Raw genomic sequence first — 23,388 nt, 5'->3', positions numbered from 1 at the left:
AGGATGGTCTCGATCTCTTGACCTCGTGATCCACCCGCCTCGGCCTCCCAAAGTGCTGGGATTACAGGCTTGAGCCACCGCGCCCGGCCAAGATTTCTTTTATCCTCATCTTATGAGTGAGAAAAGCATAGCTCAGAGAAGTTGTTTCATTATCCCAAGGTCACACAGCCAGGAAGCAGCCTAGCAGAGATTTGAAGCCAGGCTTGTCTGGCTCTGAAGCACTGGCTACTCCCTTTCCCATCCAGCAGCCTCCTGGCTGTTTATGGAAGGATTGTTGCCCAGGATATTAAGGGATCTGTGGTCAATCCTGACCCATCCCAGATTCACTGGCTGTGTGACCCTCAGAAAATCCTTTTGCTTCTCAGCCTCAGCTGCACTGCTAAAAAAATGAAGAAACTGACCCTGCTGTCCTGAGGGTTGGGGATGGCAGGCAAGGGGCCTGGTTGACTGAGTTCATTCCACAGATCCTGTCTGGCTCAGGGGCGGGCAAGCATGGGGGGTGAGGGGTCCTTTGGTTGGGTTGACCAGCTTTAGTTGATAGCTCCTGTTTTTTGAATGCCCATAGATGAGAAAGCCGAGGCTCAGAGAGGTAAAGTAACTTGGCCAAGGCTACACAGCAGAGGAGGCAGAACTGGGATTCGAACCCGAGCTCTGTGGTATCATGTCCCTGTTGCAAGACAGAACTGGCATCTGCAGGAATCACAAGGAGATGGTAGCCGGGTAGTGAGCTCCCCGTCTCTGGGGGGTGTGCAAGCCGGCACTGGGCTGTCAGCAGGGCAGGGTCTGGGGCCGGGGCCAGGGCCAAGACCACCGAGCCAGGCCCAGGCCCGCCCGCCTCCCGCGGTAGCCAAGTCCAAGGCGTGAGCACGGGGCGGGGCGGGGCAGGAGCTGCTATTTCTGTCTGGTGAGCGCAGTTCGTGCAGCTGGCGAGGGAGGGGGCGCCCGCGCCGCCATATTCCCTCCCGCCGGCCGGCACCGCGGCGCGCAGCCACCATGAGCACCGCCGCCTTCCACATCTCCAGCCTCCTGGAGAAGATGACGTCCAGCGACAAGGACTTCAGGTGCGCCCCGCCGCTGGCCCCCGCCTCTCCTTCCGGCTCTGAAGCCAGGGGTCTTCTTCCCCTCCCGGAGCGCCAGCCCATCCCCCATGACCATGCAGCCCCTGCCCTTCTCCCTGCATTAAGCTGCGCCAGGGACAGAGCCGCCCCTGCCTGGTGGTCCCCACTGAAGCTCAGGCCGTTCTCCCCGGTGGCCGTCCTGCCCCTCCGTGACTCCAGTCCCTGCTTCGTCTCCCACCGTACAGGCTTCAGCCCTGCCTGCCATCTCCCATCAGAGCCCCAGCTCCGCCCCTCTGCACCCTGCCTTGGCGTCTCCCTCGTGGATGTCTGGCCCCCTCTTCCCCCACATCTGATGCCCCAGACCCCCCTCTTCGGGGAGCCCACAGTGGAGCCCTCCACCTCTCCCTGAGGACCCCAGTGCCTGCCTCTCCTACCCCACACTGAACCCAGGCCCTTCCAGGACGGCAACCACCTGCCAGCGTTCTCACTAGCACCCTCAGTGATGCCCACTTCACAACATCACCCGTACTCCTCCCTCCCACTCTTCCTCCCCTCTTGGGATTGTTCAGACCCAGCCTAAAGGAGGGGGCTGGGCTGAGTCTGGCTTTCCAGGCATAGGTTAGGTGGTGGTTGAGGTGCGGACCTCTAGGTTTTGTGTGCCACTCCCCTTCCCCACTCCCTTTTCCTTCTTCCCCCCATCACAGCATCACAGTACCACAGGAATAGAGCTGAAAAGAACGGTGGAAACATCTGGTCCAATGAGTTTCCACCTGCATTCTCAGGGGAAACTGAGGCCCAGGGAGGAAACGGGATTGGCCTGTGGTCTCATGGCCAGTTCTGGCCCTTCCAGCTGAAAGAAGACCTTGGAGACTCACTTGTTGAACATTTGTTCACTCAGATAGGGAAACTGAGTCTCAGAGGCATGAAGGGCATAGGTTCAGTCACAAAGCCAGGAAGTGGGGGACAGTCCAAATCCAGGCCAGTTTAATACGGAGGCCCTCTGATTCCAGCCCCCTGGCAGGTGAGGAGACTGAGACCTGCACTGGTAGTCTGACTCCTACTCTCTCCTGCAGTCCATTCCTCAGAACCCCTCAGGAGCCCCCCACATTAGTAGAGCCTGGGATCCAAGGTCTTGGCTTCAGATCCCAGCTGCCATTGCTCACTGGCTGTGTGACCATGGACAAGTTACTTAACTCCCATGAGTCTCCCTCTGCTTCTGCATCTATAACATGGGGATAACCTACCTCTGAGGATTGGGGTAAGGATGAAATAAGATAGTACACGTGAAATGCTCAGATTTGTGGCAGGCACCGGGTTGGTGTTTAATACATGGACACATGATTTGGTGCACATCCGAAACATGCCACGCCCTGTCCCTTCTCCAGATCTTCACTAGGGGGATTCTTTGCCCTCCCTTGACCTACTCCCTTCATCTGACGGCTCCTATAACTCTTTGGGGTGCCTGTTGACCCCAGGCAGGGTTAGGCACCTCCCCTCAGCTCCCATCATGCCTCCCCTCCACGTTTCTGCTAGATCACTTTTCAGCCCTGGGAGACCCTGAGCTCCTGGGCCACCGGGACTATGCACTTCTTAGTGCCCCAGCACCTGTGCTGGGTACACAGTAGGTGCTTGTCAATGTTTGCTGGGTCCCAGGCTCCCTACTGTGCACTCCACATGTAATCTCAGTCCACCCATGGGTGGTAGTGATTGTTCTTCCTGTTTTCCGGAGGCTTGGAGGAGCGCAGTGACTTGCCCAAGGTCACATAGCTGGCTAATGGCCTAGGGGATTTGTGCTACTGTCTCTCAGGCCTTGGGTCTAGTCTCTGGGAGAGGGAGTCGGCCCTGCCAGCGAGGGCCCAAGAAGCCCTTTTAGCCCGTCTCTGCCAGCGGCCTGGAGAACACTTAAAACCATCTCCAAGCATGTGAGAATGGTGTCTATTTTTAAAGTTCAAATACCAGGGTGCTCGGTCCTGCAGACCAGCTGTCCAGGCGCCCATGTGGCCAAGGGTTTCAGCTGAGTTGCCTCTAGGGTTTCTCTGGAATGAAACAGACTGTGTCCTCTGGTTCCTGAAAGGGGGGCAGTGACTGCAAATGGGGTTGCCAGGTGGGGTGGAGGAGACCTTTGGTTCCTGTTCTTCCTGGGCACTGGCTCTATGGGCAAGAGGCGCTCCGTTACCACTGAGGCTCCAACAGTCAAAACGAGTACACTTTGCAGGCCCAACAGGTTTATCTCTGGGACCCCAGGCTCAACAAAGAACAGGTCTGGAATTGCAGGAATTCCCACGTCATTTCTTAAGAACACAGTAGTATTCTCAAGAAACGACCTGGGAGTAGTTTGCTGTTACCTTAGGCAGTTTGTGCAGCCTCTCTGAGCCTAGTTTTCTCACTACCTCATGCTAAGAGCTGGTTGTCCTGTTAAAACCTCCCAAGGATACTATGAGGTAGGGGCAAAGCAAACTTCCCATTTTATGTATAGAAAATCTGAGGCCCAGAGAGAAGGAGGTAGTTGCCCAATGTCACCTAGTTGATAAATGGCAACACCAATATACTCAAAGCCAAACTGGTGCTCAAGCTGTTATCCACCAAATTATATACTTTTCCTTCTCCCTCCCATCCCTGCACACATACATGTATAAAACCTGGCTTGCTTTCTCTGAGAGCTGGTATCCGCGACACCAGGGGTGCGTGAAACGCTGAGGCGTACTTCAGAGGAGCTGGTTTCTGAGTTTGGGCAGTTTGGCGGTAAGCTCTCTTAAGGGCTGGCTCTCTCCCTACCTCTCCTCCTGCCCTCACCCTCCCTGACAAGGCCCTCCGCAGACCTGTTCTTTGTTGAGCCTGGGGTCCCAGAGATAAACCTGTTGGGCCTCTGCCCTCAGTGAGTGTACAGTCCAATGGAGAAGATGCTCTGGTGGCCAGACTTGCACTGTAATGGATGGGTGCAGAGTGCTCTGAAAGGATCCTGTCCAGGGACCATTGTATTTAGGGTCTGTGGATGTCGGGGTAGGGCAGGGCGGTCCGTCATCCCTGAGCTGGGACATTTGAGCTGGGCTCTTGATGGGTGAATAGGAGCTCAACAGGTGGAGAAGAAGAGTGGGGTAGGAGGTCTATCTTGGTCAAAGAGGCACATCGCCTGGGTTGCCAGGCTCAGCTGGGCCCCCATGGACTGCAGCAGAAACACAACCTGGAGACCCTGCATGCCATCTCAGAATGTCCCCTCAGCTGAGCAGACGTGGGGGTGCATGAGCCTTGGCCTGGCTCAAATCCAAACCTCCTCCTCTACTTCTGCCCAGAGGTGGGCACAGTCAGTCCTGTCATCCTGCCTCTGCTGCCAGCCCAGCCTCCTCCCTCTCCTAGCAGCTTGTGGCTAATCTACCTGTTAAAAATAAATAGGACATTGACCAGTCCACCCCTGGTAACAGGGCACTGTGGGCTGTGGTGACAGCCAGCAGTAGGTCTGAGTCTGCACAGATGAGGGCCACAATCCCAGCTGTGACAGGTTTTGCCACAGGAGGCTGGGGGCAGGGCTCTTGGTTGATTTGCTGAACCATGCTGGAAAGCAGGGCCGGTGTGAGGAGGGGAGTGGTCCAGCAGGCTCAGCAAAAGCTGGAGGCTTTCTCCGAGGCAGCCTCGCGGCATCTTTCCTCGCTGCTCTGTCCTGTTTTCTCCTGAATCTCTGCTCTCAAGTGCCTGCAGGAGCCAGTCAGCGGGTAAAGTAGGCCTAGTGGGGACCAGGTGAACTGGGGAGAGGGTAGCCACGACCTGACTCTAGCCAGGTATTGTCACCAGGAATATAGGTCCTGTTGTATTCAAATATTCTGTTTTCAAGATAATCTGGAAGTCAGTTTTTTCTTTGGGTCTCACTCTGTCACCTAGCCTGGAGTGCAGTGGTGCGATCTTGGCTCGCTGCAACCTCCGCTTCCTGGGTTCAAGCGATTCTCCTGCCTCAGCCTCCTGAAAAGCTGGGACAACAGGTGTGTGCCACCACACCTGGCTAATTTTCATATTTTTAGTAGAGATGGGGTTTCACCATGTTGGCCGGGCTGGTGTCGAATTCCTGACCTTAAGTGATCCACCCACCTTGGCCTCCCAAAGTGCTGGGATTACATGCGTGAGCCACTGCACCTGGTCTAGAAGTCAGTATTTTTTTTTTTTTTTGAGATGGAGTCTTGCTCTGTCACCCAGGCTGGATTGCAGTGGCATGATCTTGGCTCACTGCAACCTCCACCCCTGGGTTGAAGCAATTCTCTTACCTCGGCCTTGCGAGTAGCTAGGATTACCGGTGCCCACCACCATGCCTGGCTAATTTTTGTATTTTTAGTAGAGACAGGGTTTCACCATGTTGGCCAGGCTGGTCTTGAACTTTTTTTTTAGATGGACTTTTGCTCTTGTTGCCCAGGCTAGAGTGCAATGGCATGATCTCAGCTCACCACAAACTCCATCTACTGGGTTCAAGCAATTCTCCTACCTCATCCTCCTGCATAGCTGGGATTACAGGCATGTTCCACCATGCCTAGCTAATTTTATTTTTTTTAGTAGAGACAAGGTTTCTCCATGTTGGTCAGGCTGGTCTCAAACTCCCAGCCTCAGGTGATCCACCTGCCTCCGCCTCCCAAAGTGCTGGGATTACAGTCATGAGCCACTGCACCCGGCCCAGTCTCAAACTTTTGACCTCAGGTGATCCACCCGACTTGGCCTTGTAAAGTGTTGGGATTACAGGCATAAGCCACCATGCCAGGCCAAAGTCAACTCTCCCAATGTTCAAATGTTGACAAGTAATTTAAATTTTTAAAAACACATTTGCAAGCTGGACATAGCTGAGAGCTACTAGTTTCAGACCTTTGCTCTACCCTCTTAATTTTGGCAGGAATGGTGCCCCGTAATGGCCCCAGCCTCAACTTTCCATGGCTTCCAGCTCAGTCTCCCACTGCAATTTGAAATGCCTGGGAGAGTATCAGGCTTTTGGTGTCAGGACCCATGGATCCCCCACCTCTGGGTGGGTAGCCTTTGCCTCTGTTGCCCACTCCAGGTCAGGGAGCCAGTCCACTATTGGCACCGGTCTCCAAAATATGCCCATGCACATCCTCATGGCGTAGGGCAGTGGTTTTCAAAGTGTGGTCCCTGACCCTCATTGTCATCCAGGAATTTATTAGAAATGCGGATTCTTGGGCCCCAACCCAGACCTGCTGATTCAGAAACTCTGGGAATGGGGCCTAGTATTGTTTAACAAGTCCTGCTGGTGATTCAGATACTGGTTATAGCTGGAGATCCACTGTTCTAGGGCAGGAAACAAGTGGGTTCTCTGAGATGGGAGTGGACAGGGCCCGCCTTCCTCCGTCTGTCTGGTAGACAGGCTTCTAGCTGATCCTGACTCGGACGCACAGTGTCTGTTCAACCTTCTAGCATCCTTTTCTCAGCTCTTGTGAGATGTGGATGATGTCATGTGCTATTATAATAATGGCAGTGCCGTTTACTAAGTGCGTACCATGTGCACTTAACCCCATAAGGCAGATACTAGTCTCATCCCTGGCTTCTGACAGGTAAACTAAGGCTTGGAGAGGTGAAATGACTTGCCCAGGTTCAAACTGCATAAATGGCAGAGGTGGGAGCCACTGACCCTGAAGCATTACACATTAGCCAGCATGGTGGGCTGTTCCTAGTCTGCCACCCTGTGGCAGTTGGTGTCACATATATGTGGGTCTCCTTGTAACCCAACCAAGCCCACTGCCCAAATAATCCATGGTCATGTGGCACTTAACGACAGGGAGACATTCTGAGAAGTGCATCCTTAGGTGATTTCATCCTCGTGTGAACCTCATAGAGTGTGCTTACACAACCTAGATGGTAGGGCCTCCTACACACCCAGGCTATATGGTGTGGCCTGTTGCTCCTAGGCGACAAACCTGTACCGAGTACTGTAGGCAGTTGTGGCAGAGTGATATTTGTGTGTCTAAACATAAAAAAGGTACAGTAAAAATAGGTGGAAAAGGGGTGTGGTGACTCATGCCTGGAATCCCAGCACTTTGGGATGCCAAGGCGGGCAGATCACGAGGTCACGAGATCGAGACCATCCGGGCTAACACGGTAAAACTCCGTCTCTACTAAAAATACAAAAAATTAGCCAGGCGTGGTGGCATGTGCCTGTAGTCCCAGCTACTCGGGAGGCTGAGGCAGGAGAATTGCTTGAAACTGGAAGGCGGAGGTTGCAGTGAGAGATGGCATCACTGCACTCCAGCCTGGGTAACAGAGTGAGACTCTGTTTCCAAATAAATAAATAAATAAAATAAGAACAGGCTAAAATGGCATGCCTGTATAGGGCAGCTCCATTATAATCTTATGGGATAACCATTGTATATGTTGCCTGACATTTACCAAAACATCATTATGTGGCACACGACTGCATTTGACCTTGAATCTTTGTATTAAGGTCTACTTCTAGGGGAACCCCGAGGTACTGCCCAAATCTACCAGGGCCCAGGAGCTGCTCAGCAATCCTCCTCTGCCCTCCCTGCCTAGGTTCATGGCCACCAGCGACCTGATGTCAGAGTTGCAGAAGGACTCCATTCAGCTGGACGAGGACAGTGAGCGCAAGGTGGTGAAGATGCTGCTCCGGCTCCTAGAGGACAAGAACGGTGAGGTGCAGAACCTGGCTGTCAAGTGGTGAGTGTCAGCCTCTGTGGAGCAGGAGAAGGGGCCCTGCCTGGTGTGGGAGCATCCTGGGGAATCCCTGCCCCTTTGGGGTACAGCCTTGCAGAGGAGACCTGCTTACCAGCTCTTGTTGGATGGTCTGGGTTCCCCCAGAAGGAGATGCTGAGACAAGGATTCATATCTTAAGTTTGTTTGGGAAGTGATCCCAGGAAACATGGTGGAGGAGTGGGGAAGTGAGGCAGGAAAAGGAAGAGGACCAATCAAGGATGTGGTATGAAGCAAGTGACCACAGTGGGCCTGATGAGCTTAACTCCATGGGGACCTCTGGGACACAGTACAGGATATGCCCCTTGGACTTTTCCCACCCAACGGGTGAGGGAGCTGGGGTATTAATCTACCAGCTCCCTGGTAGTCATTGGTTCAGGGCTGCTTTTAGGGGTAGGACAGAGGGTTGTTCACTTCCTGCCACCGCCAGCCAGAGAAATCCCTCAGACATATGTAAATACTAGGAAGGTCAGTCTCACACACACCAAAGTGGTAAAGGCTTAAAGGCCAGGCACACTGGCTCACACCTATAATCCCAGCACGTTGGGAGGCCAAGGCGGGTGGATAACCTGAGGCCAGGAGTTTGAGACCAGCCTGACCAACATGGTGAAACTCTGTCTCTACTATATACACACACAAAAATTAGCTGGGTGTGGTGGTGCATGCCTGTAATCCCAGCTACTTGGGAGGCTGAGAGGCAGGAGAATCGCTTGAACCTGGGAGGCAGAGATTGCAGTGAGCCAAGATTGTACCATTGCATTCCAGCCTGGGCAACAAGAGTGAAAACTCCATCTTAAAAAAAAAAAAAAAAAAAAGGCTTAGGGTACATGGGATTGGGGGAGGTCCTAAAAGCCCCAGTCTTAGGGCACTGTCAAGCTGTGATCCTGAGACCTTCTTGGCCAGTTACCTCCAGAGTAGAAAAAAATAAGACAAGGGTGTGTGCAGAGCACGTGGAGATGCTGGTGTGGTGGGGTCATTCTCACACTCATATCTGAGAACCACTCATGTAGGGCAGAGGTTGTCAACCTTGACTACAGGTTAGCATCACCTGGGTAATTTTAAATAGAATTCCAGGGATCAAGAGTGAGAGAACTGTGCACTGCCTCTCTGTGAGCTGGGTCCCGGCATTCTTCTGGGGCATGTTAATGAATTGTGATGTGATCCCAAGAGCAGAGGAAATTCAGAAAAGCGTTTTATGTGGGAAGGTAACATGGTCAAGTTTATGTCTTTCTGGCCGTGGAGTAGACTTAGGATGGAGTTGTGGTTTCTCACCAGCAGAATCAATACCATTTTCTTTTTGAGACACAGTCTCATACTGTCGCCCAGGCTGTAGTGCAGTGGCGTGATCTTGGCTCACTGTGATCTTCGCCTCCTGGGTTCAAGCAATTCTCCTGCCTCACCCTCCCAAGTAGCTGGGACTACAGGCATGTACCACCACGCCCAGCTATTTTTTTGTATATTTTAGGGATGGCATTTCACTATGTTGGCCAGGGTAGTCTCAATCTCCTGACCTCATAATCTGCCCGCCTCAGCCTCCCAAAGTGCTGGGATTACAGGCGTGAGCCACCGCGCCTAGCCCCCCAATACCTTTTTATAACAAATAGTTTGTAATACCATTTTCCTATTAGGAAATGAAATTCATACATTATAAAACCTACCTCTACACATAATGCCCAAACCTTAAACATAAAGGAAAGTTAGAAGGAATGTTGCTTATAGTAAAGTCGTGTGTGTTTCCGTGTATACATGCTCGGGCACTGTGATGGTAGAAATGATGAAGTCACAAGAAGCCTGTACCTACATGTGAACGCATCGTGAGTACAGATACAAACAGGTGTTTTTGGGGACTCAGGTATCAGAAGTGGAGGCATTGCTGTTAGTGGCAAGATTTTCTTTTTCTTTCTTTTTTTGAGACAGAGTCTCACTCTGTCACCCAGGCTGGAGTACTGTGGTGCAATCTCGGCTCACTGTGATCTCCCTCTCCCTGGTTCAAGTGATTCTCATGTCTCAACCTCCTGAGAAGCTGGGGCTACAGGCATACACCACCACAGCCAGCTAATTTTTGTATTTTTAGCAGAGATGGGGTTTCACCATGTTGGCGAGGCTGGTCTCGAATTCCTGACCTCAAGTGATCTTCCCACCTTGGCCTCCCAAAGTGCTGGGATTACAGGTGTGAGCCACCTCACCCTGCCAGGATTTTCTAAAGTGAGTGACCATCTCCCAGTACAGTTTCTCAGGAAACAAAATATAATTTTCCTTCAATTTATCTGGTAATTGTATTCTTGGAAAATCCAGAATGTGGCATATTAAAACAATGCAGAAATTATTTTGTGTCTATGTCTAAAATAGAATTTTAGACTCAGATAATTATAGAAAGGCCTTTTGCCTGTACAGATGCTCATTGGGATGTTAGAAACTCTTGTAGAGCATGGACAGTGCTTTGTTTTGCATTATTTTTCTGCTGTTCTTGACCTTGCTGCCAAAGGCCAGAGTACTAACTCAATAGTTATGATGACTGGCCAGGTACAGTGGTGCACACCTGTAATCCCAGCACTTTAGGAGGCTGAGGTAGGCAGATCACAAGGTCAAGAGATCAAGACCATCCTGGCCAACATGGTGAAACCCCGTCTCTACTAAAAACACAAAAATTAGCTGGGTGTGGTGGTGCACACCTGTAGTCCCAGCCACTCGGGATGCTGAGGCAGGAGAATTGCTTGAACCTGGGAGGCACAGGTTGCAGTGAGCCGAGATTGCACCACTGCACTCTAGCCTGGCCACAGAGCAAGACTCTGTCTCAAAAAAGGTTATGACCAAGGACCCCCATAAATTGCCAACGTGGTATTACTGCTACTGGGAAAGTGCTATAGGAGGTAGGATGGAGGAGCTGTGGAGAAGGAAGTTGAGAGAGCCAAGGTTTGAAAACCATGGTGTGCATGCCTGTAGTCCTAGCTATTCTGGAGGCTGAGGCAAGGGGAACCCTTCAAGCCAGCAGTTTGAGACCAGGCTAGGCAACATAGCAAGACACTAAAAGAGAGAAATTACCCAAGCATGGTGGCTTGAATATGTAATCCCATTTTTGTAGGAGGATCGCTTGAGCCCAGGAGTTGGAGGCTGCAGTGGGCTATGATCATGCCACTGTATTCCAGCCTGGGCAACAGAGCGAGATCTCATCTCAAGAAAACAAAACAAAAAAGAAATCAAGAAAAAAGAAAACCATTGTGCACTGCATTCACCTAAAGCCCTTGTTGAAACTATGTATTCCCTGCCCAGGGATTCAAATCCAGGTGATGGAGCAGGGAGGGGGCTGGGGCAGAGGATGAGAATATAGCACCCTGGAATCTGCATTCTGATGCACACCAGCATCTGAGAACCACTTGTGTAGGGCAGAGGTTGTTAGCCTTGACTGCATGTTAGAATCACCTGGGGATACTCCAGCTTGCTTTTATTTTTATTTATTTATTTTTTTTTTGAGACGGAGTTTCGCTCATGTTACCCAGGCTGGAGTGCAATGGCACGATCTCGGCTCACCGCAACCTCCGCCTCCTGGGTTCAGGCAATTCTCCTGCCTCAGCCTCCTGAGTAGCTGGGATTACAGGCACACGCCACCATGCCCAGCTGAATTTTTGTATTTTTAGTAGAGACGGGGTTTCACCGTGTTGACCAGGATGGTCTCGATCTCTTGACCTTGTGATCCACCCGCCTCGGCCTCCCAAAGTGCTGGGATTACAGGCTTGAGCCACCGCGCCCGGCCTCAGCTTGCTTTTAAAAAAAAATTTAAAAGAGAATCACCTGGGAAATTTTTAAATCCCGCCCCCCCCCTCCACTCCCACCCTACCCACCTCCAGGCCACACCTGAAAACAATTAACTCAGACTCTCTGAGGGCAGGGCCTAGGTAGGGGTTTTCAGAGGCCCAGGTGATGGCAGCTAAGGCTGAGAACCGGGTAGTTTAGTGCAGCTGTTTTAAAACTTCCCTGTGCATTGGAATCACCTGGGGACCTCGTGGAGCTGCAGATCCTGACTCAGTAGATGTAGGGTAGGGTAGGGCTTGAGATGCCACATACTGAACAAGCTCCCAAGTGGCGTTGCTGATGCTAGCCCACCACCAAACTTGGAGAAGCAAGGCTCTAAGGTGGAGGCTCTACAAGTGTGCTCCTTGGACCACCAGGTATCAGCCTCAACTGGGAGCTTGCTAGAAATGCACACCCTCAGGCCCCACCTAGATAGCCCTCCTGACTCACAAACTCTGGGGGTGGGGCCCAGCAGTCTGTTTTAACAAGCCCTCCCTGGGATTCAGATGCACGCTCAAGTTTGACAACCCTTGTTCTGGGGCACTATTTGGCTATTTCCTGAGATGTAAAACACAAAAAGAAATGTATGTTTGGGAGGTGCCAGGAACAATGTTGGCACAGCCAGACAGTGACTCTTTCTGGCCAAACAGGCTCGCCTGTTGATCTGAGGCCTTTGCCTCAGCATGTGTGGCCCCAGGAGCATGACATAAGGGGCAGCCTGACTCAGGCTGAACCTTGGGCCCTTGGACTCACCTCCCCATTCTCTGCTCAGCCTGGGTCCTCTGGTGAGCAAAGTGAAGGAGTACCAGGTGGAGACCATCGTGGACACCCTGTGTGCCAACATGCGGTCGGACAAGGAGCAGCTACGAGACATCGCTGGCATTGGCCTCAAGACTGTCCTCTCGGAGCTCCCCCCTGCAGCCACAGGTACCCAGGTCCCCAGGGCTAGGTGCTGTTAGTATTTGTCCTAGTTTATGGTAAAAAAAAAAACAAACAGAAAAACACTGAGGCTCAGAGAGTTGAAGACACTTACCCGAGGTCATTCAGCTAGTAAGCCAGGCAGAGAATTCAGACCCATCTCAGCTTAAGTTCATGGCTCTGTGTCAGTTAGGAATGCTTTTAGCTCAAGTGATGAAATCTAACCATTGGCAGTTTAAAGAAAGGGGTGGTTTTTCTCACATGGCAATCCTGGAGGAATCAGCCGCTCCATTTTTGTAGCAATGGATTTAGTGGCTCAATACTGACAGGGTTCAGGTCTCGCCCCATGTCCCCTCCCTTTATAGGGAAAGCACACGTGTTCCCAGAAGCCCGCAGAAGACTTCTACTTAATATCTCACCGGCAAGGGCTGGACCACCCAGCCACTCCCAGCAGCAAGAGAGTCAGGAAAGGAAGTGTTTATTAGCCTCCCTAGTGGAAGAGGGAAAGGAAGAAGGGCTTGGGTGTGTGTGAGCCACTCAGCAGCTTGGCCATTGGCTCTGCAGCTCCTGTCTCCTTTACTTTGGCCAGACTCTGGGTCAAACCTGGGACCTCTGGAGACCTGGCTCCTGTGGATCAGCAATATTCCCAGGGATGTGGGCTCAGGAACACAGCCAGAGCAGAGGCAGACCAGTGGTGGAGGCTGTCATTTCCCCAGGCCAGGCCTCACTGTGCCCACCTTGTGCCCTGTGCAGGCTCCGGGCTGGCCACCAACGTGTGCCGGAAGATCACGGGCCAGCTCACCAGTGCCATTGCCCAGCAGGAGGATGTGGCTGTGCAGCTGGAAGCTCTGGACATCCTCTCTGACATGCTGAGCAGGTGTGGGAGGCCACTCTGGGGATTGAGGAAAAGTGGGTAAAAGGGTACAGGGAGTTGCTCATATCCACGGAGCTAGCATTTACTGCACACCTGTGCACGGGGCTCCTTAGTCATCCCAGCAGCCTCACAAAGGAGAACTCAATTGTCACGATTTTACAGGCTCTGAGGGGTGATGTGGCCTGCCCAAGGTCACAGGGTCAGTAAAACCTCTCAATACTTGAACAGCTGCTCTATAGAAAAATATCAGGTGCTGGCCTAGTGTTGGGAATATGGAGTTAGGTCAGTCTTGATTGTTCCTAGGGAGGACTTCACAGATACATATAAAGCTGTGACTGTAGCAAGTACAACAAAGGATAGGAGGAGGGTTGATGGGAGCCCAGAGGAGCTCCCAGCCCAGTTGGGAGTGAGGAGCCTTCCAAAAGAGGGTGCTGCTAGGGCCACGCCTTCCAGGAGGGGCAGGACTTAGCTGAGTTTGGGCAGGTATAAGCAGGATGCTGGAGGGGAGACTGCCCCCAGTCCAGAAGGCAGAGACACGGGAAGACGTGGGGTCCCAGAGTCTGCCAGGGGGTTGTGGGGTGGGCTGTAATGTGGAGAGGTGGATATGGAGAGGTGAGCTGGAGACCTGGCCAGGAGCCGTGGGGTGGGGGTGAGCATTTGTGTGTTCTACTCTGATCTTTCTGCAGTAGAGAGTAGATGGGAGGGGATTGAACAGGCAGGGGACTGGTTAAGAAGCTGCTATAGGGAAAGCAATTTTGGGTTGTATTCATGAGGTAGATTCCACAGGACTTGGAGTGGGCAAGAGAAGCAGGGACTGGAGGCTGATCCCTAGGGTTCTGGCTTTAGTAACTGGGGGAACAGAGGTGCTGTGGTGGGGTGTACCGCAGGAGCCAGGAGCAGGTGTGGGGGAGGAAGGTGATGGATTCAGGCTGGGGCCTGTTGAACTTGAGGCTCCTGGGAGGCACCCACTCAATCACACACTCTATGAGGGCAGGTCCTGGAGTCAGTCTGTCTTGTTCACCCTGGCTGCCAGCACAGTCCCTGTCACCTAGCTGGTGAACAAACAAACCCAGGAGAAGGGGGCTGGGTTGGACACAGAAATAAGGGAAGGTGAAGTCAATGAGTTTGTATAAAGCGAGAGGAGAAAAGGTCTCAGGATGTTTATGGGACACAAAATGCACGGGCCTGGTTTGAAGGTGTGGTTAGAAGCTGCTGAGGCAGGCAGGGGCTGTGCTGTGTGTGCAGAAACCATTCTCTGGTGTTGCCTCTTGTCTTGAGCCCAGAGCTGATGATCTGCAAAGGCACTAGGGAGTCATGGAAAGAGTTAAGCAGAGGAGTGACCAGGTGAGGTAGATTTTATGCTGCTCTGGTCTCAGCGAGGAGGATGAGCAGAGGGGTGATGGTATTGAGGCAAGTCCTAGACTTCCAAGAAATAGGAACAGCCTTACTTAGATCCCCCACACTTCCCCCATCAGGTCCTTCTTCCTAGGCTGGGAGCCAGGCTTTGCACTCCTGGCGAAGTGGCCATGAGAAGTCCCTTTCTCTCTCCACTTTCTCTCATGTAACAATAAAAAGTCATTAAAATAATTCTTCCTCACAGTTGCAGGGCACCTCTGTTTTGCAAGGGCCATTGAGTTGCCATAATCCTGGGAAGGAGGACGGGAGAGAATGGGGAGAGGGGCGGAGCCTGGCCCAGGCTGCCCATGGGGTGTGACCGGCCTGATGCCCCCTCGTGCTCCCCAGGCTGGGTGCCCCTCTGGGCGCCTTCCACGCCAGCCTCCTGCACTGCCTGCTGCCACAGCTGAGCAGCCCGCGCCTGGCGGTGCGCAAGCGGGCGGTCGGAGCGCTTGGCCACCTGGCGGCCGCCTGCAGCACTGACCTCTTCGTCGAGCTCGCTGACCACCTACTGGAACAGCTGCCCGGCCCGCGGGCGCCCACCAGCCCAGCTACCATTCGCACCGTGATTCAATGTTTGGGCAGCGTCGGCCGCCAGGCCGGCCACCGCCTTGGTAAGGGAGCAGGGCGGGCCAGGGCTGCCATGGTGGGCGGGGCTTAGGGGCGGGCCAATGGCTCACTGACAGAGTGGGGCTTGGGCCGCCGTGTGGGCAGGGCCTAAGGGTGGGCAGCTTCCTTGGTAGGGGGGATGGGGCGGGGCCTGGGCTGACATGGTGGGTGGGGCCTGGGGCGGGCCACTTCCTCCGTTAGCTAGTGTGGGGCTGAATTCTCTGGAACGCAGACGTTGGGGCTGGACTGAGCTTGAGAGGCGCAGGGCGCGCCCTTAGCTCGACAAACCAACCTGGCCAAGTGCAGATGCTACAGAGAAGGGGATTGGATCAATCACTTCTAAGACCTGGAGGCTGGCTGGTAATTATAATTTTTTTGGTGGGGGGACAGAGTCTTGCTCTGTCGCCCAGGCTAGAGTACAGTGGCTCAATCTTGGCTCACTGCAACCTCCACCTCCTGGGTTCAAGTGATTATCCTGCCTCAGCCTCCCGAGTAGCGGGCATTACAGGCACGCACCACCACGCCCGGCTAAGTTTTTTTGTATTTTTAGTAGAGATGGGGTTTCACCATGTTGCTCAAACTGGTCTTGAACTCCTGATCTCGTGATCCAGCCGCCTCGGCCTCCCAAAGTGCTTGGATTACAGGCGTGAGCCACTGCACCCGGCCTGTAATTATAATTTTAAGTCATGCCGCTAAACTGTTAAATAGACTATTCTGTTCTCCCACTTTGACAATGATATCTTAATAACAGCCTGTGAGCCAGGTTTGAATTTTTAATACACAATTGGGGGATAATGTGCGTACAATAAACCGCACTATTTAAAGTGCACAATTCAGTGTGTTTTGACCTTTGTGTACACCAGTGAAACTTTTCCATCACCCCCAAAAGCTTCCTTGTGTCTGCAGTCCAGCTTTCTCTCTCTGCCTTGTCTCGGCAGCTACCAATCTGCTTTCTGTCACTATATATTAGTTTTTTAGAAATGGAAAGCTGCAATCAGGTTTGAATGTATCTTCAGACACCTTGGAGTTCTGGCTATACCAAAGCAGTTTGGATAGGGATGGCCTATGGTCAGCCCCTCCGAAATCCTGGCTCTCTCACTGCAAAGGGGCCTTGCAGGCACACGTGGGAACAACCCCAGCTGACATGGCCACACCCTGTCCCATCCCTCCTCAATAGCAGCCAGCCCTCAGCCATCCTTGGTTGCATAGACCTGGGAAAGAGGCCTGTGCAGGCTCGGACAAGGACTTGGGGTCCATTGGGTGGAAAACTATGGGGTTCCCAGGTACCCAGACAGAGTGGAGTCTAGGAGTGTTGGGGGTCTCTAGGTCAGCATGTCCCTTCTTGTACCATGGGGAAGGGTGTGGCTGGAGAAGGACATGAGTGGGGTGCTCTAAAGCCTGGACACCAGCCAGGAACCCTGCTTTCCTGGTCTATTAGGGCAGTACCTGCCTCCTGCTTCTTTCATCCAGGGGCTTACAACCAAGTGAAGGAAATAAGGCCAGGACATGAATAAAGGTTTTGACAACAGTTGCTACTTATTGAGTGCCTGCTCATGCAGAACCTGGACTAAGCTTTTTTGACTTTTTTTCCTCTTTTTGAGTTGGAGTCTCGTGTTCCCTCTGTCGGCTAGGCCAGAGTGCAGTGGCACGATCTCTGCTCACTGCAACCTCCACCTCCCAGGCTCTAGCAATTCTCCTGCCTCAGCCTCGCAGGTAGCTGGGATTAAAGGGGCATACCACCATGCGCAACAAATTTTTGTTTTTTTAGTAGAGAGGGGGTTTCACTGTGTTGGCCAGGTTGGTCTTGAACTCCTGACCTCAGGTGATCCACCTGCCTGGGCGTTCCAAAATGCTGGGATTACAGTTGTGAGCCACCGCGCCCAGCCCAAGCTGCTTATCTTTATCATATAATTCATCTTCACAAAATCTCTGCCCAGGAGGCATTGTTCTTCTTATTGTGAAGATCAGCCAACTAAGGTCCAAGAAGTGTTGTGACCTGCCCATGGTCCCATAGCAGTTGGGTGGCAGAGTTGGGGCTAGAACCCACATCCGCTTGACACTGAAGCCTCTGAGTTGAATCTGTAGGGGTCAGAGCTGCAGGTACAGGGACAGGCTGAGTGCTGTGAGCTGGGGGAACTCTGGGAGAGTGTTTGGCTTGACTTCAGTGACTTACCTGGCCCTGCAGGGGCTCACCTGGACCGCCTGGTGCCCCTGGTAGAGGATTTCTGCAACCTGGATGATGATGAGCTCCGGGAGTCCTGCCTCCAGGCCTTTGAGGCCTTCTTGAGGAAGTATGTATGGTGGGGATGCCTGGAGATTCCTTTGGGAAGTTGGTGGGGATGCTGGCCTCAAAGCAGTAAAATTTCAGGGCTCCCATTGGGCTCTGACCCCCACTCTCATCCTGCCTGGATCCAGCAAAACCTTCCTCATCGTGCCCTACAGGTGCCCCAAGGAAATGGGCCCTCATGTGCCCAACGTAACCAGCCTCTGCCTCCAGTACATAAAACACGACCCCAACTACAACTACGACAGTGATGAGGATGAGGAGCAGATGGAGACAGAGGATAGTGAATTCAGTGAGCAAGGTTGGTGGACAGCCCATCATTGGGGTTGTAAGGTGGAGGTGAGCACAGCCTTCCTGGGATCCCCCAGCTAAAAACAGCAGTGACATTTGGTGTCACCGTCCTGATCCCAGCCCTTCCTCAAGCTCCAGTCCCACCTGCTGTGACTGCGCAGACCACAGTGATGATAGTAGTCATTGCTGTCATTTATTGAGCATCTACTGGTCGTGTTCCTCACAGTAACCCTAAAAAACCAGGTATTATTACCCCCGTGTTTTAGACAAGGACACAGACTGGGAAGTGGCATAGCTGGGCCTTGGAGCCAGGTCTGTCAGACTCTCCCACCTCTGCACTGCCACTGTGTACCCTTTTATGAATAGCTTTCGGGAGGTAGCTTTCTGGGTCTTTAACCCAGCAGAGGAAAGCTCTGATGGTGGAATGGCAGGTACTCGCAGAGGAGCAAGATGTCTCAATGGGGGTGGACTCGACAGCTTCCTTCTTCCTGTGCCTGTGGTCCTGCCTGTCACTCAGACAGATTTCCAGGGCAGAGATGCCCCTAGGCCTGAAGGCAGGGCATAAATGGAGACAATGGATTTAGAGCCTGATGGGATACTTGGATTAAGATGGGATGGTAGATGAGATTGGACAGGCTTGTGGGGGCCTTGAATGCCAAGCCAGGGAGGTGGGACACTTGTCAGTAATAGGGAGCTAAGGATATGTGTTTGTGGGTGGCCTCCTGTGGGGGTGACAGTGGTCCATCAGAGGGGATGGCTGCTGAGCTGCCCAGTGGCCATGGCCCACTGTGGATGTCCAGACACCGAAGTGGTCCACAGAGCAGTATGGGCAGGGCTGTGCTGGGCTCTGAGCTTGTGTCTCGGGGCACTGCCAGGCAGGACTGTGCCCCTCTGAGCCTCCTGTGTGTCTCCACAGGTGATAGGGCTGGGCCTCGTGGGCCTGAATCTCAGCTCTGCCGTTCCTGGTTGTGTGGCCTGAGAGTCATCCCCTCTGAGCCTTAGTCTTGTCATCTGTAAAACAGGGCTTGGCAGTACCTTCACTTCCGAGGTGATGGTAAAGACTGCACAAGCTCTTGACTTTCGGGGAGATTTTGGGGTAGAAAGTCACACAAACCCAGCATTTCCTCTTTATTAGTCCTGCCTGGAAGCCTTTGGAATCAGGACCTTTGGGAGGCAGGGATCAGGGGAGAGAAGAGGCCAAAGGGAGGCTCTGTCCCTTCTCCCTTCTGCAATCCCAGTAAACTAAATATCACATAGCCAGACCTGATGCCAAAAGATGAGTTTTGTGCCCCAAATGGATTCTTCAAGTCTACACTGAAGACTTGGAAGTCCGTTTTTTCCCTGGTACGGTCTACACAGTTAAGGGTCTGGAGACAGAGGAGGACCCTAGTCCAAGTATTTCCTTAACTTGGGGCAAGCCACTTCCTGTCTCTAAACCCGTTTCCTCGTCTCTATAATGGGGAAATAATCCCTGTCTCAAAAGGGGGTCAAGAAGCTAAAATGAAATTATGGGTTTGACGTGCTTAGCCCCATCCCTAGCACACAGTAGATGTCCATTAAAAGGTAGGGAACGTTCCCCATAGGGTATATATAAATGCTGATCATCAAAGGGTAAAGCACAGTGCCCAGCTCCCTGTCCTCCCCATCCCTTCTCCCCGAGCCACAGACCTGTCCTGGGAGATGAGGGCTCTACACGTGTCTTGTTCCTGCTTCAGAAAGTGAGGACGAGTACAGCGATGATGATGATATGAGCTGGAAGGTGCGCCGGGCAGCGGCCAAGTGCATCACGGCCTTGATTGGCTCGAGGCCTGACCTGCTGCCCGATTTCCACTGCACCCTGGCGCCTGTGCTCATCCGCCGCTTCAAAGAACGCGAGGAGAACGTCAAGGCTGACATCTTCACTGCTTATATCGTGCTGCTGCGGCAAACACGGCCCCCAAAGGGATGGCTGGAGGCCATGGAGGAACCCACCCAGACTACTAGCAACCTCCACATGCTACGTGGACAGGTGGGTGCGCCTTTACCTCCACCCCTACCCCCACCCCTGATTCGTCCACCCAGCCGCTCGGTTAGTGTCTCTGGACTTGGAAACTCACCTGGGGAGAATATCCAGCTGTGGAAGGGAAGGGGTCCCCGGGGTGGGGGGGCGGGAACCAGCCAAGCTTCTGGAGCGTAGTGACAGCCAGTCTGCCTGGGTGACCTTGAGCAAGTTTCTTGGTCTCTGTGTACCTGTAAATGGATGTAGGAAATTTGCCTACCCCTCAAGGGTCTGGGTGGTCACAAACGCCTGTCACAGAGTGAGGAACGAGTGCTTGGGAGATGCAGTCTCAATGCCAACATCCTCCCTGGGGATGTGGCAAAGCCTCCTGGTAGTGGGCAAGTGGGGAGGTTTCCTGGGTGGTCCCTGACCTTGACCACCCCTCCTGCCCACAGGTGCCCCTTGTGGTCAAGGCTCTGCAGCGTCAGCTTAAAGATCGGAGCATCAGAGCACGCCAGGGCTGCTTTAGCCTCCTCACCGAGCTGGCGAGCGTCCTCCCTAGCAGTCTGGCCGAACACATGCCAGTGCTGGTATCAGGTAGGCTGGACCGACTGCAACCAGGTATCTCCTGTTCTGGGCCACTTCCAGAACCCAGACCCCACCCCTGAGTTGAGCCCCCAATTCCTGAGAGAGTCTGGGACCCAGTCCCAGGCTCAGTCCCTGATCAAGAGTCTCCGTTGGCCTCCCACTACCAGCAGTGAGAACAAGCCTGGTTCCAGTGAGTTCCCTGGCCATGTTTTCCTCAGCCCTGGCCACTGGTCAGTGCTGACTTCTTGGGAACTTCTGCAGAAGGTTTAGGTGCTTCAGTTCGGCTCAGGCACCTGTAGGTACCCCAGCCTTGCTTCCAGGGAGGGCCGTGTTGCATCAGAGTTGGTGGCCTCATAACCCTTGCACTCACACTGCAGGCATCGTCTTCTCACTCGCTGACCGCTCCAGCTCCTCCACCATCCGGATGGATGCCCTGGCCTTCCTGCAGGGGCTGCTGGGCACCGAGCCAGCTGAGGCCTTCCACCCACACCTGCCCACCCTCCTGCCACCTGTGATAGCCTGCGTGGCCGACCCTTTCTACAAGATTGCAGCTGAGGCCCTGCTGGTGCTACAGGAGCTGGTGCGGGCCCTGTGGCCGCTGGACAGGCCTCGGACACTGGATCCTGAGCCATATATTGGAGAGATGTCTGCGGCCACCCTGGCACGACTCCGTGCCACTGACCTGGACCAGGAGGTGAAGGAGCGGGCCATCTTCTGCATGGGCCATCTTGTAGGCCACCTGGGTGACTGGCTTGGGGATGACCTGGAGCCCACATTACTGCTCCTCCTGGACCGCCTGCGGAATGAGATCACCCGGCTGCCCGCCGTCAAGGCGCTGACGCTGGTGGCCGTATCCCCACTGCGGCTTGACCTGAAGCCCATCCTGGCTGAGGCACTGCCCATTCTGGCCTCATTCCTGCGTAAGAACCAGCGGGCTTTGCGGCTGGCCACGCTGGCAGCCCTGGATGCCCTGGCCCAGAACCAGGGCCTCAGCCTCCCACCATCTGCTGTGCAGGCCGTGCTGGCTGAGCTGCCTGCCCTGGTCAATGAGAGTGACATGCATGTGGCCCAGCTGGCTGTGGACTTTCTTGCCACGGTGACCCAGGCCCAGCCGGCCTCTTTGGTGGAGGTCAGTGGCCCTGTGCTCTCAGAGCTGCTGCGGCTGCTGCGTTCGCCCCTGTTACCAGCTGGGGTACTGGCAGCCACTGAAGGTTTCCTGCAGGCCCTGGTGGGGACCCGTCCCCCGTGTGTGGACTATGCCAAACTCATCAGCCTGCTCACTGCGCCTGTTTATGACCAGGCTGTGGATGGTGGGCCGGGCCTGCACAAGCAGGTATTCCACTCACTGGCCCGCTGTGTGGCAGCCCTCTCAGCTGCCTGTCCCCAAGAGGCGGCAAGCACAGCCAACCGCCTGGTCTGTGATGCCAGGTCACCCCACTCCAGCACGGGGGTTAAGGTCCTGGCTTTCCTGTCGCTGGCCGAGGTGGGTCAGGTGGCTGGGCCAGGCCCCCAGCGGGAGCTGAAGGCAGTGCTCCTGGAAGCCTTGGGGTCACCCAGTGAGGACGTGAGGGCTGCAGCCTCCTATGCACTGGGCCGCATGGGTGCTGGCAGCCTGCCTGACTTCCTGCCCTTCCTGCTGGAGCAGATTGAGGCTGAGCCCAGACGACAGTACCTGCTGCTGCACTCACTCAGGGAGGCCCTGGGGTCCGCCCAGCCTGACAGCCTGAAGCCCTACGCCGAGGACATCTGGGCCCTGCTGTTCCAGCGCTGTGAGAGTGCTGAGGAAGGCACCCGGGGGGTGGTGGCCGAGTGCATTGGGAAGCTGGTCCTTGTGAACCCTCCGTTCTTTCTGCCCCGCTTCCGGAAGCAGCTTGCTGCAGGTAGGCACACAGGTGTGGGCAAGGCAGCCCAGCTCGGAGGTGGGCAGTTTGCCACTGAGCATCTAAGCAGCTGGGGAAGAGTGAGCTATTTCAAGTCATTGGGTACAATAGTCACAGTATCTATGTGACAGAGGCAAGGAAGCCACAGAGGAACACACAGTGATACCTGAGACTTAACAGCTTTCTCCTTTGGGAACCTGTGGGATAGAAGGGACAGAGTTCTTGATAAGTCCCTACAACAAATACACTTAAAAATTTCATGATATTGGCTGGGCATGGTGGCTTATGTCGGTAATCCCAGCACTTAGGGAGGCTGAAGTGGGTGGATCACTGGAGCCCAGGAGTTTGAGACCAGCCTTGGCAATACGGTGAGATCCTACCTCTACCAAAAAAAAAGTCTCATGATCACAACTTCGTAGTCATTGATGTGGACAGTAGCTTAGTGCTCCACACAGAGGTCAACAAAAGCAGTTTTCTGAGTAGCCATAGACTGCAGTGTGCAGAGGGTCAGCTCTTTGGGGCTAGCTTGAGCCAAGAGCAGATGTCAGTGTAGACTGGGACAGGCTGACATGCCCCTGGGGCTTGGAGACGACTGAGCAAGAACCAGGAGAGGCAGGCATTTTGGCTTGCCATGTTTTGGCATGTCATGTCATGTTTTGGCACACCAGGTATCTTAGCTCCAGGAGGTGGAAAGCAGGCAGGTGGGGTCATGGGACTCCTGGGAAAGTGAGAGCCCCCAGAATGAAAGGCCAATGGGCTTCGAGCTGGGCAGATGGCCCCTTATAGGACCAGTGAATGTTCTGGTAGACAGAACACAGGTACAGTGCTTGGTATGCTGTGTGGTACCTACGGTAATTAATATTGAGTAAATAGAGAGCTGCTGTTGTTACTAGTTATATTAGTGATTTCAGTTAAGGCCTTCTGGGTGCTGAGTTCATAAGAAGTAGTTGTCTGAGCCGGGCGCGGTGGCTCAAGCCTGTAATCCCAGCACTTTGGGAGGCCGAGGTGGGTGGATCACGAGGTCAAGAGATCGA

The 23,388-nt window shown here is 53.7% G+C and overlaps 1 protein-coding gene across 2 annotated transcripts in view; it reads left to right on the top strand.

The window, feature by feature from the left end:
• Window positions 1-918: 918 nt before the first annotated feature.
• Window positions 919-23,388, top strand: part of CAND2 (cullin associated and neddylation dissociated 2 (putative)) — a 40,894-nt gene continuing 18,424 nt past the window's right edge. For both annotated transcript variants that reach the window (XM_017501421.2, XM_037728822.1), the window contains exons 1-10: window positions 919-1,061; window positions 7,572-7,715; window positions 12,310-12,464; window positions 13,209-13,332; window positions 15,073-15,338; window positions 17,519-17,624; window positions 17,776-17,918; window positions 19,624-19,916; window positions 20,342-20,483; window positions 20,852-22,354. In XM_017501421.2, coding sequence (XP_017356910.1) covers window positions 994-1,061; window positions 7,572-7,715; window positions 12,310-12,464; window positions 13,209-13,332; window positions 15,073-15,338; window positions 17,519-17,624; window positions 17,776-17,918; window positions 19,624-19,916; window positions 20,342-20,483; window positions 20,852-22,354 — 2,944 coding nt within the window. In that variant the 5' untranslated portion in view covers window positions 919-993. The remainder of the gene's footprint in view (window positions 1,062-7,571; window positions 7,716-12,309; window positions 12,465-13,208; window positions 13,333-15,072; window positions 15,339-17,518; window positions 17,625-17,775; window positions 17,919-19,623; window positions 19,917-20,341; window positions 20,484-20,851; window positions 22,355-23,388) is intronic.

The sequence above is a fragment of the Cebus imitator genome, unplaced genomic scaffold (assembly GCF_001604975.1).
Source record: "Cebus imitator isolate Cc_AM_T3 unplaced genomic scaffold, Cebus_imitator-1.0 Scaffold281, whole genome shotgun sequence".
Classification (NCBI taxonomy): Eukaryota; Metazoa; Chordata; class Mammalia; order Primates; family Cebidae; genus Cebus; species Cebus imitator.
The sequence above is the reverse complement of the archived record's forward strand: the minus strand, read 5'-3'. Positions and strand labels throughout refer to the sequence as shown.